The following is a 17,557-nucleotide window of genomic DNA, read 5'->3' as shown; positions in this document are numbered from 1 at the left end:
CACACCCTGCTGTTACTAAGCAAATTGTTAATTCAACACAGGTGGCTAATATCGTTCATGTTACAGCATCAAACTAGCAATAGCTCACTTTACAATTAAAACAAACCTATATTTATTTACTTACATGAGCATTCTGGTCCAATGTAAACTCCTACAGCTGTGGGGTATTTAAAGCTCCAATCTTCAAACAAAACAGTATAACGCTGATGCCTCAGACAATGGCTTGCAAATTACTTATATAAAGTAAATATAGGTTGTTAAATATGAAATAGCTTGCCACCATTCACAAGAAATAATGTTATTGTACAGTTAGAGCACAGGGAGTAGAAGTCTATTTTTCAGGCTGATTTATCGTCTTCTGATGTTGTACTTGCTGGTTGTCAAATTATCATGATGTATTGCTGTGCAGCTGTAGAATCTAATGGCTTTATAGGTGTCTATCACAAACATGCAAAGAATACAAGCTGCATAATCTACTTAGAGTTGATGTGTTTATAATGTGTTTACTCTATTTAGGACATGCAGATTTCTCATTTCAATATTGCTGGGATTGAATAGCATGCTGTAAATATGTTCTAATTATGTAACACATTGAAACAGTTTTTTGAAAATATATATACAGTGGTACCAACAATTTTTATTGTGAGTGTGACAGGATATTGCAGATGTTATTGGCAGGGACGGAGACTCAGAGGCAAGGAAGGCTGGAGTTTAAATGTTCTTGCACACTTTCAATAAACAAAACAAAAATAACATGAACAAAAAGGGCACAGGAACAAAGTAAAAAATAAACAGTTAAACAAAACCACTACTGTCAGACTGGGCATTCACCTTCACTGATCAGTATACATCTATAACAAACAACATTCACAGTGCAAACTCCCTTCTCTCCAAACAAAGCATTTTCCCCTTCTTAAATACCATGTGACTGGAGCTTAATTATCCATAATCATTCAATTTAGCTCCAGCCACATTCTCATATGTATTTTAGCAGGGATAGGAACTTCCATCCCTGCCAACCACCACCAAAACACCACAAAACTCTATTTACAGGCAGGGCCCTGCCCTGCCACAACGAGCTAAGTACTTTAATTCCTAAACAAACATTTTTTCTAATATTGAAGAACATTCAATTATTAAACACAATACAACACTGACACCTTGATAACTTTGATTAAAGTTGGATTTATTTATGAACTGTTTTGCATTACAAATACATTCTAAAGAATGAATTGATCTTGCCAGGACTTGCAGGCTTGTGTTTCTCATTGATGTGTAAAAAAGAAACCCAGACCACTTCAGTTCCACTTGCTGGAAACAATTATTAAATAGTAAAGGCATAGCATTGTCCCTGAGGTTTACATCATCCCCTTTTATAGCTGTGGAGAGAGTTACACTGGCCCTATTCATTTTCTTTACAGGCTAGTCATGAGGAGGAACATATGAGTCGTCATAAGACATTTTATCAATGGTTAAAATTGATGGGCCATTTATTGCATTTGTTTGGTGAGTAGTTCATCTTTAAATATTGAACTCCATTTTTTATTGTTGTTGGTTTAGACTACTAAATGAGTTTGTTTTTTCAAAGAAATATATTGTACGTATCCTCAAATTCCTGTTGGCATGATCTTGGATTTGATCCACCTGGACCCTTTTGCATAGAGTTTTCAGAGAAAATGTGGATCACTAGACTACAATTGATTATGATAATCAGTATCCACGTATAAAACTGATTTATTTGCCAAACCGAAAGTAAAATATACGGTAACTAGTGTGGCCTAGTAACCTAGTTGATGAAAAAAAGCATATTGGCATATTTTTAGTTGGCTTTTAAGTGTGACGTCATTTGTTAACCTAAGGAAAAATTGGGATTTTATTGCTCACTGATTAGATGAAAGTCGAACTAAGGTATGTATGTTAGTGATAAGGTATAAGCTAAAATCCTGTAGCTACAGATACAATCCTGTACAGTAAATATGATTAAATACATGCTGACTAGAGTAGCTGTCCTGCAGCCATGCTCAGTTGTACACTCCAATTGCACCGCAATATGAAATAATTTTCTCTAAAACATATTCTTACCACATTCTAGTTTTAACCTTCAGTTCACTCTTCTTTATCAGAAAGCAGAACTTCAAGGTCGTTTCAGCTGTTAGGTACACAAGTTTCTTCCCTTTTTGAAAACTGCTTGACACAACATCACTCATTCAGCCCAACAGACATGCTACAAATGATAGCATGTGTTATAAATGACTCCTTTAATCTCTCTTTCGCATTCATTCATTCATTCATTCACATGTATCATGACTGGGAGAATCCCACTGTTCCCAGTTTTGCTTCAGAGCTTGATCTAAGGCATGTTCCAAATGTAGCATTCAATTTAGGTTTAAACCTACTTTCTTTTCCTTACATTGTTATTGTTATTTACGCAGAATATATTCATTCGTGGAATGCTGGGTTTATTTCACTACTGAGGATGGTTGTGGTCAGTTGTTAAATCTGCAAATTTAGAGCATTACAGCATTATTATTATTTGTTTATTTAGCAGACACCTTTATCCAAGGTGACTTACAGAGACTAGGGTGTGTGAACTATGCATCAGCTGCAGAGTCACTTACAACAATGTCTCACCTGAAAGACGGAGCACAGGGAGGTTAAGTGACTTGCTCAAGGTCACACAGGGAGCGAGCTGGGATTTGAACCGGGGACCTGGTTACAAGCCCTTTTCTTTAACCACTGGACCACACAACCGCACATTTCTTTCGCCCAAAAAACACTTTGAAAGTGATGAAAGATTAACTAAAACCCCTTTCATGCACCTTTAATAACGTTGGGTTTAACACTGGTGGATAGGCATAACAAATTCCTCTATTCCTATTCTTAAAGGGGTCCGTCTCTACTGTATATCAAGTATCTTGAGGGATCCTCATGTAAAGCCATTTGTCTATTCTAATATACTAACAAACACTCTATTATAATGGTACACTTGCCATAACACTGTCAATGTGGCGTATGTTCACCTTGGAAAGCCAGCACTGCACTCTTTCAATATTCAGTTCGGCAAAAATATGTGCTACATATAGGAGGTATTGCACAGCTTGTCTATTTAAAGTGAATTATTCCCTGGCAAATGTAGTTATCTAGTTACCACCTTAACAACAATTACCTAAATTAATTCTGGTTCTTATCAGCTGGCAACTTAATAGATAAAGTAATTCTGCTTGGTTGTAACAGGAATTGTATTGCTGCCTGCAATGGTGCATAGATCACTGTGCCTTTCTGTTTCTCAAGGGCAGGCAATGCTCTGCTCCCAGCATTCTATTTGCTAAACAGGGAGCTCTGAAGAATTCTGAATGAAACTATAGGAGCGAGGAGGGAAAAAAAAACATCTTCGATATTCACCTCCAGTGTTTTTTTTTTTTTTTTTTTTTTTTTTTTTTTTTAATGTGGTCTACCATGTGGTTTCCAGCAAGGATTTATGTTTACCTTACCTACCTATCACAGGGTACTACGCACTGTGTTATCTTTTCAAACAGATTGTTTGAATGTTAGATGTGCCTGTGTGATGTTTCAATAGAATTAAAATAATTAAATAATTAAAATTGTCAAGTGGGGGGGGGGGGACCAGCTACACCAATCAAACATTAGTTTTGTAACCAGTGGAGAATAGCTATTGATGTCACTGCACAGGAAAAAAAAAAAACAGTCCCTAGAGCCTAGACCAAATGCTGAGCTGTGTGTCCTTATGATCCCAACAAAATATAAACAACAAACTGCATGCAGGTGGCATTCAGCCCGCAATGACTGTTGATGACAGATCATCAGAGTTTGCTTTTTCCCTCTGACATACTTATTTACACAGGCTTTGGTACATTTTAATTGAAGCTTCTGTAGTTTTATCAATGTATGTTTCACATGCAATAAATGTATTGGTGGCTTGGGGTGCCATGTAATTAAACAATAATATGATAATGCTATTATGGTTGTATTGAATTAATATCAGTTACCGCTATAGTAATGATAAAGACAGTGACACCAACAAGATATTCAGACTCTAAGTATTAATAGTGATATTTAAATACAATATATTATAGTATATTACAGATAGTAAATAAAGTTTCCTTTCTCTAGCTAGATTACATTTTATTGGCCTTTACTAGTACATTTCTAAAGCTCCTCTAGCACATATTTAATATAGAGATTTCTTAATGTATGATGGGTAATAACTGAATTGAAACTGATAACACAGGACCGGAGTGCTTCAGGCTTTTAAATGATTGCATTGCCAAATGAATGAGCATGCAGTTGTGGCCACAGAAAGGGCCAATCGGATCCCAGTGCTGAGGTACAGGAAGGCTGGCACTATTTGCCACATTATATCAGCCAGCAATTTGATTATATCCTGGAAGTTCTTCATATATCTGACTCGGCAGCAAGATTAAAAAGTCACTGGGTTTGGAACTTATTGCTGCTGGAGATGAAATAATCATATTGAATGTAGCTTCAAATTTCAAATATATTGCTTTTAATGTCCTCTTGCCTCCTTTGATAACATTTCCAGTCATCCTGAGAGTTTTCTCTTGCTTTTACTTAAATGCTTTATTCAATTTTTGATGTACTCTGTGTTAACTTTGACCCACAGTTAAGAGTAGCTCTCCAGGCAAGTCTTTCACAGGCTACAGCTATGGTTTTGCATCACTTTTAGGATTGAGACATAACAAAAAAAATTATAATACTACAAAACTATGTGAACATAATTTAGATATTTTGTTTAACATTGTGTGATCAAAGAAACTACAAAATGAAATCGCATAAATCTACCGGAAGCCATAATAGTAGTACAGTATTTCATGTTCGATTTAGAAATGTCACATTTTTCAATTGTTGTCACATTTGTGTTTAGTATACTGAAACCTATAAAGTGGCATGTAATGCAATATGTTAATGCTGCATTATTCAGAAGGTTTCATTTGACTTTAGGAAGCAAAATTTGATAATTCTATCAGGTGATGCAAAACTTTTGGCCACAGCTTGACGTCAGAAAAGTGTCTACATAGTTGTAAGGACCAGTGCCATCTAAGGAAGCGATGTTGTGTGCAAGTTCTGTGTATTGACAGCAATACAAAAAGACGTGATTCACTAGATGGCACTGGCTCTTACACCTGCATTGACACTTTGCTTATCTAGCTTGTTTAACTAGCTGGAAAGAAAATCTGGCAACTGCAACTCAAGAGCTGCTCCTGAACGAAACTTAACAGAGAGTAAATGAAAAATCGAATTAAACACAATAGTTGAGTAATTGCTGTCACTCAGAATGACTGTAAAATAAAATAACCTTGGAAGCTGCATCCTCTTTATTATTAGATCATTAAAGGGTCATGGTATGTTCTTTGTTTTTGCTCATGTAAAGTTTCTTTAAAGAATATCATATTACTATTGTGAATAACCAAAAAAAAAAGTGTACTGATTTGTACATAGATTCAAGTGACTGTCAGTGGAGTTTGTTCAGCAAGAACGCACATAAATAACAGTTTCTCTGTAAACAAAAACAGTGCCCCGTAGGACTCTGTAGATATGAAAATAAATAACTGCTTCTGTACTCCAGAGAGTTGTCCTTTCAGCTCTAGTACTGAGAAAACCCAATGGGGTCCTGTACGCTTCACTTGGCTGGTTCAGCACCATGGAGAGCAGTCACATAGAGCACCACTGTAACAACACATTGGCCTGTCTGTATCTGCCTGCTTGCTGAAAAGATCAAGTAAGGAGTTTCCAACAAGATAATCTGCTGTGTTCCACCCTACCTGCTTGAGAAATGAGAAAAATCAATTTAGCTACACGTCCCTCTCCATTAAACTAAGAATAATGACACAACAATATTGAGCAGTTTCAGAGAAATGCAAATAACTAATAGTGTAAATACAGATTTTTTTTTTTTTTTTTTTTTTTTTTTTAAAGAAACCCAAAGGTCTTTTGAGATAGGACTTTTCAGGGTTATATAAATACCTTGCCATCAATTGACCTTTGACCTGATATTTAAGACACAGGTTTTGAATGTGTGAGTGGCTGTATTGTGTGATTTACCCTGTGATATTACTTGATATCATCTACTTTAATAATATGTTTAATATACTATTATATTGCATTGGGCTTGTCTGGAGAATCCTAAGTGCTAGCACTGCTGACCAACCTTCATCCCATTCAAATCATGTGACTTGCTCTCTGTCTATAAAAATGTAGAGTAGGTATGGCAAGCACAGTTCAAAGGTTTCATTGTCATGTGATTTGAACGAGGAAGGCTGTTCAATGCCGGTATTTAGATTCAAAGCCAGGTAAAGGCAATGAAAAATATGAAACTCAATAATGGAGCAACATACCCCAGAACCAATCAGAATGCAACTACTATAGAAAAGCAATTAAAATTACATTAGAAGCCATTAACTGGATAATTTTTAGCAGCATTTGCCAGAACTATAGTACCATGACCATACTGTGCCTATGCTGCTCAATACATTTAATTGAAACCTTTTTAATTGAAAATGTTTTTGTACATTATACTGTATTTTAATATGGAGATATTTTTTCGTCAAATAAGTTTCTTCTGTCATTTAATTTCAAAAGGTATGCAAGGCCCTTCTTAAGTCTTGATCCTCAGGTCAGTCATGATAAAGAGGAACTCAGATGGGAAGACACATTTTAATCTTGTCATGCCTTTATGTGAAAGACACATATTTAAGATATCCACTGGCCTACAGCAGGCTTGATTGCTGATGATTCTTGGCATGGCTGCCTTGAGTTAAGCAGGGTGTCTAGCGTTTGACATCTTGAACACACCAGTGATATGAGAAAAAAATCCTTGCGTGTGCTTGTTTACAGATGAAACTGTGGGACAGCTTGTCACACTGAATTAATCTGTGTGTTAACTGTGTTTCCAGACTAGTTCTTTGACATCACTGCATTGAGTTGTGTTTTGGATTTTCCTAAAGATAGAAGTTGCCAAGGCTGTTGTTTGAATTTGGTTTCTTTTATACTGCCTGATTTTTTTTTAAAAAAAGAACTAGAGCATTTACAACAGCAAGACCAGACAGTCTTGATTCAGTATACTCCTCTGGTAGAAATGTATTTCTTTACCTTTATACTGTTCTACTAATTGTATCCCTGAGTGCCCATCACTAGGTAGCTTGAGTGGCATGGAGGAAGCAGCACACAAACACCCAGGAATACAGGGTTGAAACAGCCACAGCTGTAAGTTTATTAAATAATAAATAAAAGAGTTTATAAAACAAAACGGAAGGGCATGCAGGCCAAAACAAAAGGTTAACAAAACTAAATACAAAAAGATAATAATAATAATAAAAATAATAATAATAATAATAATAATAATAATAATAATAATAATAATAATAAACATTTATTTATAGAACAATTCATGTACAATACAATTCAAAGATCTTTACATACAGAACAAAATACAAAAATACAATATTAAACAGTAAGAAAGGAGTACAGTTATTAAAAACAGAAGTAACAATAAAACTCAGAATAAAACATAAAAATGTTATGGGAAAAGCTACATTAAAAAGATATGTTTTTAATCGAGATTTGAAGATTGCAATTGAAGGTGAATCTCTGATAAAAGGGGTTAAGGAGTTCCAGAGTGTGGGGGCATTAAAACAGAAAGCAGCCTCTCCCATCCTTTTAACAACTTCACACAAATAGTAGCAATCATCTGTTTGGCACACTGTCTCAGTGAATCTCTCTCCTTCTCCACCCAACCTCTTAATAAGTCCAGAATGGGTCATTTTATACTGTGGCTGGAACCTTAACTACCCATGAATCAAGCAATTACCTCTTTAAGACTCCAGCCACATTCTTCCCAAGGTTTTTATGGATGGGGGAATTAACCCCATCCTTGCCACAATACTTAAATCTAAAAAATAATACATAATGCAAATAAATACACACGACTATAATAACAACAATAATAATAAATACATACATAAATATATAAAAAAGACAGGCATTCTATCACAGTGGCTCATCTGGTATAGGCATGACTGCATAGTGTGCAGATATTTCACAGGGAGCGTTTAATTGGCTATAGTGCTCCTTTGGGTTAAGGTTTATTTCTTATTTAGGGACTTTTTCATAATATCTGTACATCCCAAATTAAACTATAAAAAACCAGCTAAAGAGCCAAAATATCTAAGGGGTAACGCAATGATAATGCTCCTAAGCAATGATAAGTGGTAAGAAAAGGGATTTAGAAAACTTTCCTGATCACTTCTTTAAACAAGCCTTGAAGTATAAATGGTGTAATTTTCAAATTACGATTTCATTTGTATTTTGAAAAAGACAACAAAATGCATTATGGATAACAAGGGTTATGTTTTTGCTGACAAAGTAGACTAAATATAAAGTAAAAGAGGTGGTTACTGCACCCTTCTCAAATTAATGCAACCCTTAATTTAATCTATTGCTGGTGTATTGTTAGATGCACAAACATGTATGTGCTAAAATAAGCACAGTCAGAAGTGGATTATGCAAACTTTTTCAGCTTTATAATAGTTGTTTGGAAAATATCTGAATACTAGATCAGTGTCCACAGCAAGATATTATTACTACATACAATACATGTTGCATTATCTTAACTCCTCTTTATCCAATCCAAACTGCAGGCATGTCCCCCAACATTTTCTACCAATTGCTGTTCATAGACTTCTATAATATAGGGTACTCTGTGAGATACATACTCAAGACCATAGCATCCAGAAATATTGATAGATAGATAGATAGATAGATAGATAGATAGATAGATAGATAGATATGTAAAACAACATGCATTTGGTGCTTGTGTAAATTTAGAATGACATTCTAATAAAAGGTGAGGGACAGAAATGATGCCAACAGGCCCAAAAAGGGAGCTTCCCTTTGAACACAGAAATCTGACACTGTCATTTTGATTTACATTGTACATTTATCATAGTTTACCATGGCTGATGATGTTTTTTAATATGCGCTACCATACCGCTGTGCTTTGCAATGCTCACCATGCTTTTGCTGTGCTTCCTTACTCTTTGCTGTGCTTTTACGATGGCAAACTTTTATAATATCCCTCACAGCTCTGCAAGCGAACGCACCAGAGCCTTTCATAAACAGACATAGTGTGTGCAGGTTTTGTGAAATTAATTTTACTTGTGACCCGAGCCAGATTAAATGCATTATGTGAATGCGCATCGACCACGGACCCTTTTAATGACGCACATCAACCACACCTCTTAAGAACCATCTACCATTAAATGCCTAGCTGTAATGTAAATAACAATGCTGAGATCTGAGAAATAGTTGCATGCTCTTTAATCCCTCTGGAGTGTCTTTGAACCTCATTCCCAGGAGCAAAATGTAACAAACCAGAGTGCAAGATCCTGACACGTTTACAAGGAACTCTTTTGGGATTTCATGCTAACGGTGCATCAAATGGGAAGCACAGTGGGTCTACTGCTCATCTGTTGTGAGATCCAAATTAAAATTAGTTCACTTGTTTGTAATTTGCATGGCTGGTTGCACTGATTTGACATGACCAGTCTGCAAAATGTGTAAATTGTTCTGGAGGGCTATCTGAACATGTTTCAGTGATTATTGACTCCAAGTCCTTCAAGCCAACCTGCAGCAAAGTCTTACCTCCAGAATAGTCCATAGGCATTACTTTTTTGCCATATGTCAGATCTGCTGTTTTGCCCATCATGACTGCAACTGATTTGGAACAGGGAGATCCAGCATATATATACTGTATTGCCTATAACTGGGATGAAATTTGCCAATCTAATTTTTCAGTCCGGTGACGATTCACAGTCTACATAGTACATTTTCTTTATTGACAAGGATATATGTAAATAAAGTTCAGTTTGGTATGAAAAGGATAGCTTAGTCTTATGAATGTATTATAGAAATACAACCGAATTGTGTTGAGGCATTCTATTTTTTTTTTAAGTTATAAAAGGAGGACTGTTTTAGAATCTTTAGATTATATATATATATATATATATATATATATTCATATATATATAATATTATAATATACACACACACACACACACACACACACACACACACACACACACACACACACACACACACAAAGTCTACACCCCCTTGAACTTTTTTTCACATTTTGTTGTGTCAGTGCCTCAGAGTTTCATGCATTTAAATGAGGATTTTTTTTTCCATTTATCTACACACCATACTCCACACTGTTAAGGGAAAAACAGTTTTTATTGAGAAAAAAATTATATATTAAAAATACAAAACTGAAAGATCATAATTGGATAAGTCTCCACCCCCCTGAGTTAATATTTGGTAGAAGCACCTTTGGCAGCAATTACAGCTGTGAGTCTGTTGGGATAGGTCTCTGCCAACTTTGCACACCTAGATTTGGCAATATTTGACCATTCTTCTTTACAAAACTGTTCAAGCTCTGTCCAGTTCCTTGGGGACCGTTGATGGATAGCAATCTTCAAGTCATGTCACAAATTTTTTATTGGATTTAGGTCTGGGCTCTGACTGGGCCACTCAAGGACATTTACCTTTTTGTTCCTTAGCCACTCCAGAGTAGCTTTGGCTGTGTGCTTTGGGTCATTGTCATAGTGAAAGGTGAACTTCCGTCCCAGTTTCAGCTTTCTTGCAGAGGGCAGCAGGTTTTCCTCAAGGACTTCTCTGTACTTTGCTCCATTCATTTTCTCTTCTATCCTGACAAGTGCCCCAGTCCTTGTTGATGAGAAACATCCCTATAACATGATGCTGCCACCACCATGCTTCACAGTAGGGATGGTGTTCTTTGGGTGATGCGCTGTGTTGGGTTTGCGCCAAACATAACTCTTTGCATTTAAGCCAGTCTTTTTTTTTTTTTTTGCATACTTCAAACGGGATTCAAGGTGGGCTTTCTTGAGTAATGGCTTCCTTCTTGCCACCCTACCTTACAGGCCAGATTTGTGGAGTGCTTGGGATATTGTTGTCACATGCACACTTTGACCAGTCTTGGCCATAAAAGTCTGTAGCTCTTGCAAAGTTGCCATTGGCCTCTTGGTAGCCTTTCTGATCAATCTCCTTCTTGCTCGGTCATCCAGTTTGGAGGGACGGCCTGATCTAGGCAGGGTCTTGGTGGTGCTTTACACCTTCCACTTTTTAATAATATTCTTTTCCTTTCAAAATCATGAACATTTTGAAAGGGTGAGTAGACTTTTTGTAGGCACTATATATATATATATATATATATATATATATATATATATATATATATATATATATATATGTCTAAGATAATGTTTCTAAACACAGTCCTTTAAAAATTTTTTTACAAAGTTTGTTTAGTAACTGAAATTGCATAATAACTGATTCCAATGTATATGGAACAGCCTGGATAACTACACTTAAATAAACAAAACAAAAACACGTTGCATAGAATGATGTAGTTTACCAGCTAAAAGTCAGGGAGTGGCATTGTCTGGTTGATTTAGTGCAATTATGTACCCTTTTTATAAATTGACGCGACTGTGTAGCAAGCTCTATTCCCCCCACGTAAAAGTAACTGTTCTTTTCTAGAGGCGTGTGTTGAATTGTTATATCATTGAACGTTACAAGACGCTTACGTCTATCCCTACTGGCACACCATGTCGGAGTTGTTATTATGCATATCTTTACCGTGTTCACGTGTGCACATCCTTGCCTCAGCAAAGGGGGAGGGAGGGAAGGAAGGTTGAATTGACACGATAAGAAATGTTCCCATCCTGTGTCTGCTATCTTGGCGTCTCGCTATAAACATACAAAACATGACCCATTAGAATATTGTTTTAAAAAAAAAAAAACTGGACGTTGTTTTTTTGCCACAGCGCTGAAAGTGCGAGCGTTGCATTATGTTGTCAGAACAGCGCAGCGCAGCATCAGCCAGCCCCGATGCAACATAGTCTGGACCACCTTGTTTTCTCAATGAAATCTAATGCCCCGCTATAAATAGAACAGGGGTCGTTGACGTCACAATGAAAGCTGCAACCGCGGTTCCATCCGCTTTGTTTCTGTGCTTGCAGTTGATCATCTCGTACAACATTTGGATGAAAAAGGGGGCATGCTGAATTTAGGAAAGAACTGGGTAGCATTAGACCGACACTATATTGTCGCGCTGGGAAACTGAAAAAAGGAATGTAACTTTTTTTTCACAGGCTGGTAGACAAAAACAATTACGAAATGATCTTGCAGCATTTGCCTAGTTAGCGCGGGGCTGTGTTGTACAGTACCTGAACGGCAATACATTTGCATTGTGTGCACTTCTCCTCTGAAGTCTGATTTTGGTTTCACTGGTAGTTTCGAGAGATCAAACAAAAACCTAAAAAAAACTCTCCCCCCCCCCCCCCCCCCCCCCCCCCCAAAAAAAAGACGGTAGGTGCATTTCTCCTAATAACAAATATACCGTACTTTGTCTTTATTGTAAGAGTGTTTAGTGGGGTTGATTTTAACTTTTATTTTTTAAATGTATTTTTTGCTATAGTTTTATTAATTGTCATTGATTGTGCTGTTCCTTGTAATTGTTGTTGTGTTTGTAGTTAGTGTTTTCTAAAGACGTTGGTGTGACCAAAGTGTTTTCTCGTTTGCACAAATTATAAATGAATTTAGCTTTCGGTCGTACAAAAACAGTCCTAAAAAAACATTTCGGTATACCTGTACGCAAAATCAAAACAGTAGACGAATGTTTGTTTTTTTTTTGTTTGTTTTGTTTTGTTTAGTTTTGTTTTTGTATGAGCACAGAAATTATGCTATTCTCAATAATGTAGGAATTTATTAAAATATGTGTTTTTAGTTTTTTGGGTTTTTATTATAATTCACTATATATTTTATTTTGTGAAATTCGCTGCAATGTGTACTTAAAAACAGATATAACCTCAATACTATGACAAGGTTACACATACATTACTTGCAGTGTACATGTTAAAAATAATGCATTAATATACTCGACAGTAGATGATTGTAAAGTTTATTTGATGCCGTTTTTTAAATGCCTTTAAACAGCCACCAATAACTATGATATAGCAGAAAAACGATCACGTTGTTATATAAAGGCGTTCATATAGATTGTTTACGCATTGCAATGCATGGGAGCACCTGTCATACTGTATGGAAAGTACACGGTTTAAATTACAGTGTGCTAGTTTTTACATTAGCATATTCATTGTGCTGCACGTCTCTGAATGAGGAACAATAGTTTTGAGGATATTGATATCCCACATTGATTTCAGATCCGGTAACATAATCTCACATTACAATATTATTGTTCATTATCATAGTGAGATTGACTCCAGGCTTTACTTGTGTGTGTGTGTGTGTGTGTGTGTGTGTGTGTGTTTTTTTTAATGGCTTCTTATAAATTGTGATAAAACTAATTAGGAGACATGCTTTGCAGAAGTCAAACAGAAGCATTGTGTGAAGTTGAGAAGTCCCTTCTGTAAACCTAAAAGGCAAGTTCCCTGTTTTATTGCTTTAAATGGGAAGTGAGTGTCTCAGAAAGAAGACTGAATAGCTCTGACATCCAGGTCCAGTTGTCATGTTTTCTAAACAGTAGATATATCCTATAGAACACGCCAGTGAAGTAAGCCAGCGTTGGTTTTCATTATGTTTTAATTTTTGTAATGTTTACTTAAAATTGTGTTTGTTTTCAACTAAAATGTAAATCTTCATATTAAATGTGTATTTGTTTCAACTGGCTGTGGAGATTGATCTGAACCTGTACAGACACCTTGAGTTTCCAGGTGTATTTGTTAGGTGGCATCCAGGCCGGACTGCCTCCTTCCCTGCTTTGTTTGATAAGTTAAGTATCTGCTGTCTTCACTTTATAGCAAGGAGAGAATGGAGACTTTGAATGCCTGTGGGTGTTATTTAGCCTAAATCAGGTTAAAATGAGTACATGGGTGACATGGGTTTTTGTTATGTTTGCATATTCTTTCAAAATGTAAACAGGTATTTGAATATTAGCTGGAAAACAAAAGTAAAAGGAGTACCATATTACAGTAAGAACAATCTCTGGGGACAAATAAACCCAGCACCCCATCATATGACGTATTGAAAGGAGAGTAACACTTAACGTTGAAGCTGTGGTTTTATTCCAGAAGTCATTTCTGCAATGGTTTCCCTTTGTGTAATGGTTTATAAAGTCATTTCATTCTGTTATGTGATAATACAAACATGGTCATTTTTGCCACCAAACACAGTGCACGCAGTCTTTTCTCAAATATTTAAATGTGTCCCTTATTTAAAACCTGAACTGCTTAAGAACACTGGGTTCAATTTGGAACCCTGCAGTACATTTTCAGAAATATTTAATGCTACATGTATTATATAGCACATATCTAGTATCTAATACATTGTTGTGTTGGAGTTCAGTGACATCACAGTGCAGAACTTGTACTAATGCCACAGTCACCACCAGGAAACCACTGACCTAATGCATTTTCCTTAATTTATAAAGACTTTCATTGGCTGCTGTCCCCATTACATAATCCAACCGAGTGATTAGGCAATTAGACCCCATTGCCAACATGCTACGATAAGGTGCCAGAGAAGTAAAAAGGCATGAGTACTGAGCAGCCTGACGTCCTCTGTCACCCTTTGAAACACATGGATAAAGAGCATGTCTCCTGGTTATCTGGGGAGCTCCAGTCAATTACTGGAGCTCCCCAGAATGCAAGGCTTCTGGTCCCCCTTTTCTTCAGTTTAAGATCTTGTGATTGTATTTTATACATCAGTTTGTAAACAAAATAAAGGCGAATGAGATGGACATTTAAAAGCTTTGGTTCTACTTCCAGAACCTTACAATCGTATTGTTACTTACAGTAAATATCCCGCTTTTCAAATGTCTTGTACTGTATCTGCTCAGTCACCCTGCACAGAAATATTTCCAGAACAGAGGTCATAAAACATGTCAATAGGAATAAATTACTGAAAACAAATGTACGTTGCAATGACAGCAGGGTATGCAGTATAAATCCAGCTGTGCACTGAATCTTCTCCTTTTTTAAAAGGGAACACGTCAATGGACAATAACATGGACTACGAAAGGCCAAACGTAGAAACCATCAAGTGCGTGGTAGTGGGAGACAATGCCGTTGGGAAGACTCGTCTCATCTGTGCACGGGCGTGCAACACCACCCTAACGCAGTACCAACTGCTGGCAACACACGTGCCTACAGTGTGGGCGATTGATCAGTACCGGGTTTGCCAAGAGGTAAGGATTAATGAAATGGAGTTTACAGGTACAGGACACCCCCTCAGCACAAATCACTCTGTCCCCTTACCTATACATGTAGCCTACCTTTACTTGAGTTCAGGTGTGTTCAAAATCAATTTCAGCTCTTAATTAAAAGGGAGTGGTTCATTGCCTCTTGCAATTTTTACAATAGTATCAAAAAGAAAGTGCTTTTTTACAAGTGAAATGTGTACATTTCACTTGTAAAAATGTGTATGAGTACATAAGCTGCTCTTCAGTTCTATTTGCCTTCCATAGATATGTGTAACAGCCAAATCGTCCTTATAGAAGTTAGAGCCAGTGCCATTTAGTGATCTGCCACTTTGGAACAAGTTTCCTTTTGTTTTACAGGGAATAAACTGCTGTGAACTAGATGATGCAGGCACTTGCCAATATAAAAGTTTATCTGCCTACATTACACCTGTCGCAGGCGACTACTGTAGAACTGAAGAGCACCCCTGGAAATACGAGGGGAAAGCAGCTGCCAGTATATGGGAAAGTGTGTTTAGTTAATGCAGTGACTTCAAGGCTTCAGTGAAAGACGCAGCTTGTGTGCATACAGCTGAAACGAACATTAGGCAATGCAGACAGACCGGAAAGCCAACAAGGAACATCGCACAGAAAGCTTACAACCAAGATAATGTGGAATACTTGTGGAGGGACACCTTATTTCACCTCTTAATTTTCATTTTGGTTGTTTTTATAGATTTTAAAAAATATGATACGTTTTTTCCCTTGTTTTCCTATTTAAGGTTCTAGAACGTTCTCGTGATGTAGTTGATGAAGTGAGTGTCTCACTAAGGCTATGGGATACATTTGGTGATCACCATAAGGACAGACGTTTTGCATATGGAAGGTAAAAATGCATTCTGTTTATGCAACAGCAATACTCTATGAAGCATATACTGCATTCTGCTTATGTCATCTTAATGATGGAGCCCCTTCCTGAGGCAAATGATACCAAAGGAGTAGTATTCTGTTTAGTGCAATTACAATTGTAGGTGTCAGCTACAGGTCTTGTTATGGGGCCTCCACCTGCTAAGTGGCAATGCTGTGCTGTGAATGTGTTTACAACGTGGCCTTCTTTAAAACTACCCTGTAATGAAAACTACCCAGTGTATTAGCAAGTGGACACTGTCTTGAGGATGGAACAGCTCTCTGCCTCATGATGCCAATTGTTAAATGTGGTTTGATTTCTAGTGGAAATGACCTGCATTCAGTAATATCAATAACAAGTAGGTTTTAATAAGGGGTCTTGTTTCACACTCCATTGGTCCAGTAAGATGCCCATGAACTCTTGGAAGAGGTTACTTAAAGCAGTTGAACATATATGAGGTTATTTGAGTTTCTTTTCTGTTTCAGACATTTCAAGCACTATTGATTTATATTCCATGTAACTGGAATAAACCTTGATGTATATAACATGACTTCTGGAGTGATGCAATATACATTGTGCCCATAGGGGTGCTGTTGGAGCCCATAGATGCATATCAAATGGACAATTACCTATTTGCAGCTATATCAGCTCTTTCACTTGGCATAGTGTCACTTGGTCAGGTTAATTAACGATATAGCCTTAAACTGCGCTTCCATATAGGCAATTTTTATTATTTGGTGTTTGTGTTATTCATGCCATGTTATGTGTCAGTACCATAATTTAGTCTTCTGTCAACTTGACTAGCCATGAGAATGTGTATCTAAACCCCCCACCCCACCCCCAGATATACTCTTTATGCCCATCCATGTGTGGATTTTTTTTTTTCACGTTTTCTTGTTTGGATGTTATAGTCACTGAACGGCTCGATTGGTTTGAAAATTTGGATGCACCTTCATTATGGTGATCAAATGAAATACAAACAGTTGGCTCTGGAGCTCCGGATTGTTAAGGAAGGACATTTGGAAGGGACTAGTTCTCCTCGATGCGCTATAGAGCCCCCTACTGGCCAGGGAGCTCAAGCCAACATCTGTAGGGATGATCTTGGGGCGGTTTTTCAAAACGTTTAATCTGGATCAGGGGTATTAAACTCCTAGAGGGCAGCAGTGTCTTCTGGCTTTTGTTCCACCCAAGCTCTCAATTACTTAATTGGTCTAATTATCTGATTAACTGGACACATTTAACACATTTAACACTTCACTACATATAATTCATGCAAATAATGGTTATTGTATTTATGCCTACTTAGCAGAAATTAAATAATTAAATCCTAAATTGAATAAAAATAAAACTTTTGAAAAAAGGATATGTGTTTTTAGACATCTTCCTCATCTTCCTCA

At 36.8% G+C, this 17,557-nt stretch overlaps 1 protein-coding gene across 4 annotated transcripts in view; it reads left to right on the top strand.

Moving 5' to 3' along the window:
• Nucleotides 1-17,557, top strand: part of LOC121325978 (rho-related BTB domain-containing protein 1-like) — a 48,010-nt gene that overhangs the window by 8,481 nt on the left and 21,972 nt on the right. For 2 of the 4 annotated variants that reach the window (XM_041269086.1, XM_041269087.1), the window contains exons 2-4: nucleotides 1,422-1,506; nucleotides 15,060-15,262; nucleotides 16,036-16,139. In XM_041269086.1, coding sequence (XP_041125020.1) covers nucleotides 1,443-1,506; nucleotides 15,060-15,262; nucleotides 16,036-16,139 — 371 coding nt within the window. In that variant the 5' untranslated portion in view covers nucleotides 1,422-1,442. The remainder of the gene's footprint in view (nucleotides 1-1,421; nucleotides 1,507-15,059; nucleotides 15,263-16,035; nucleotides 16,140-17,557) is intronic. The other 2 variants (XM_041269088.1, XM_041269089.1) reach the window with 1 other exon arrangement.

The sequence above is a fragment of the Polyodon spathula genome, chromosome 13, assembly GCF_017654505.1.
Source record: "Polyodon spathula isolate WHYD16114869_AA chromosome 13, ASM1765450v1, whole genome shotgun sequence".
NCBI lineage: Eukaryota > Metazoa > Chordata > Actinopteri > Acipenseriformes > Polyodontidae > Polyodon > Polyodon spathula.
This window is presented reverse-complemented; position numbering and strand designations above follow the sequence as displayed.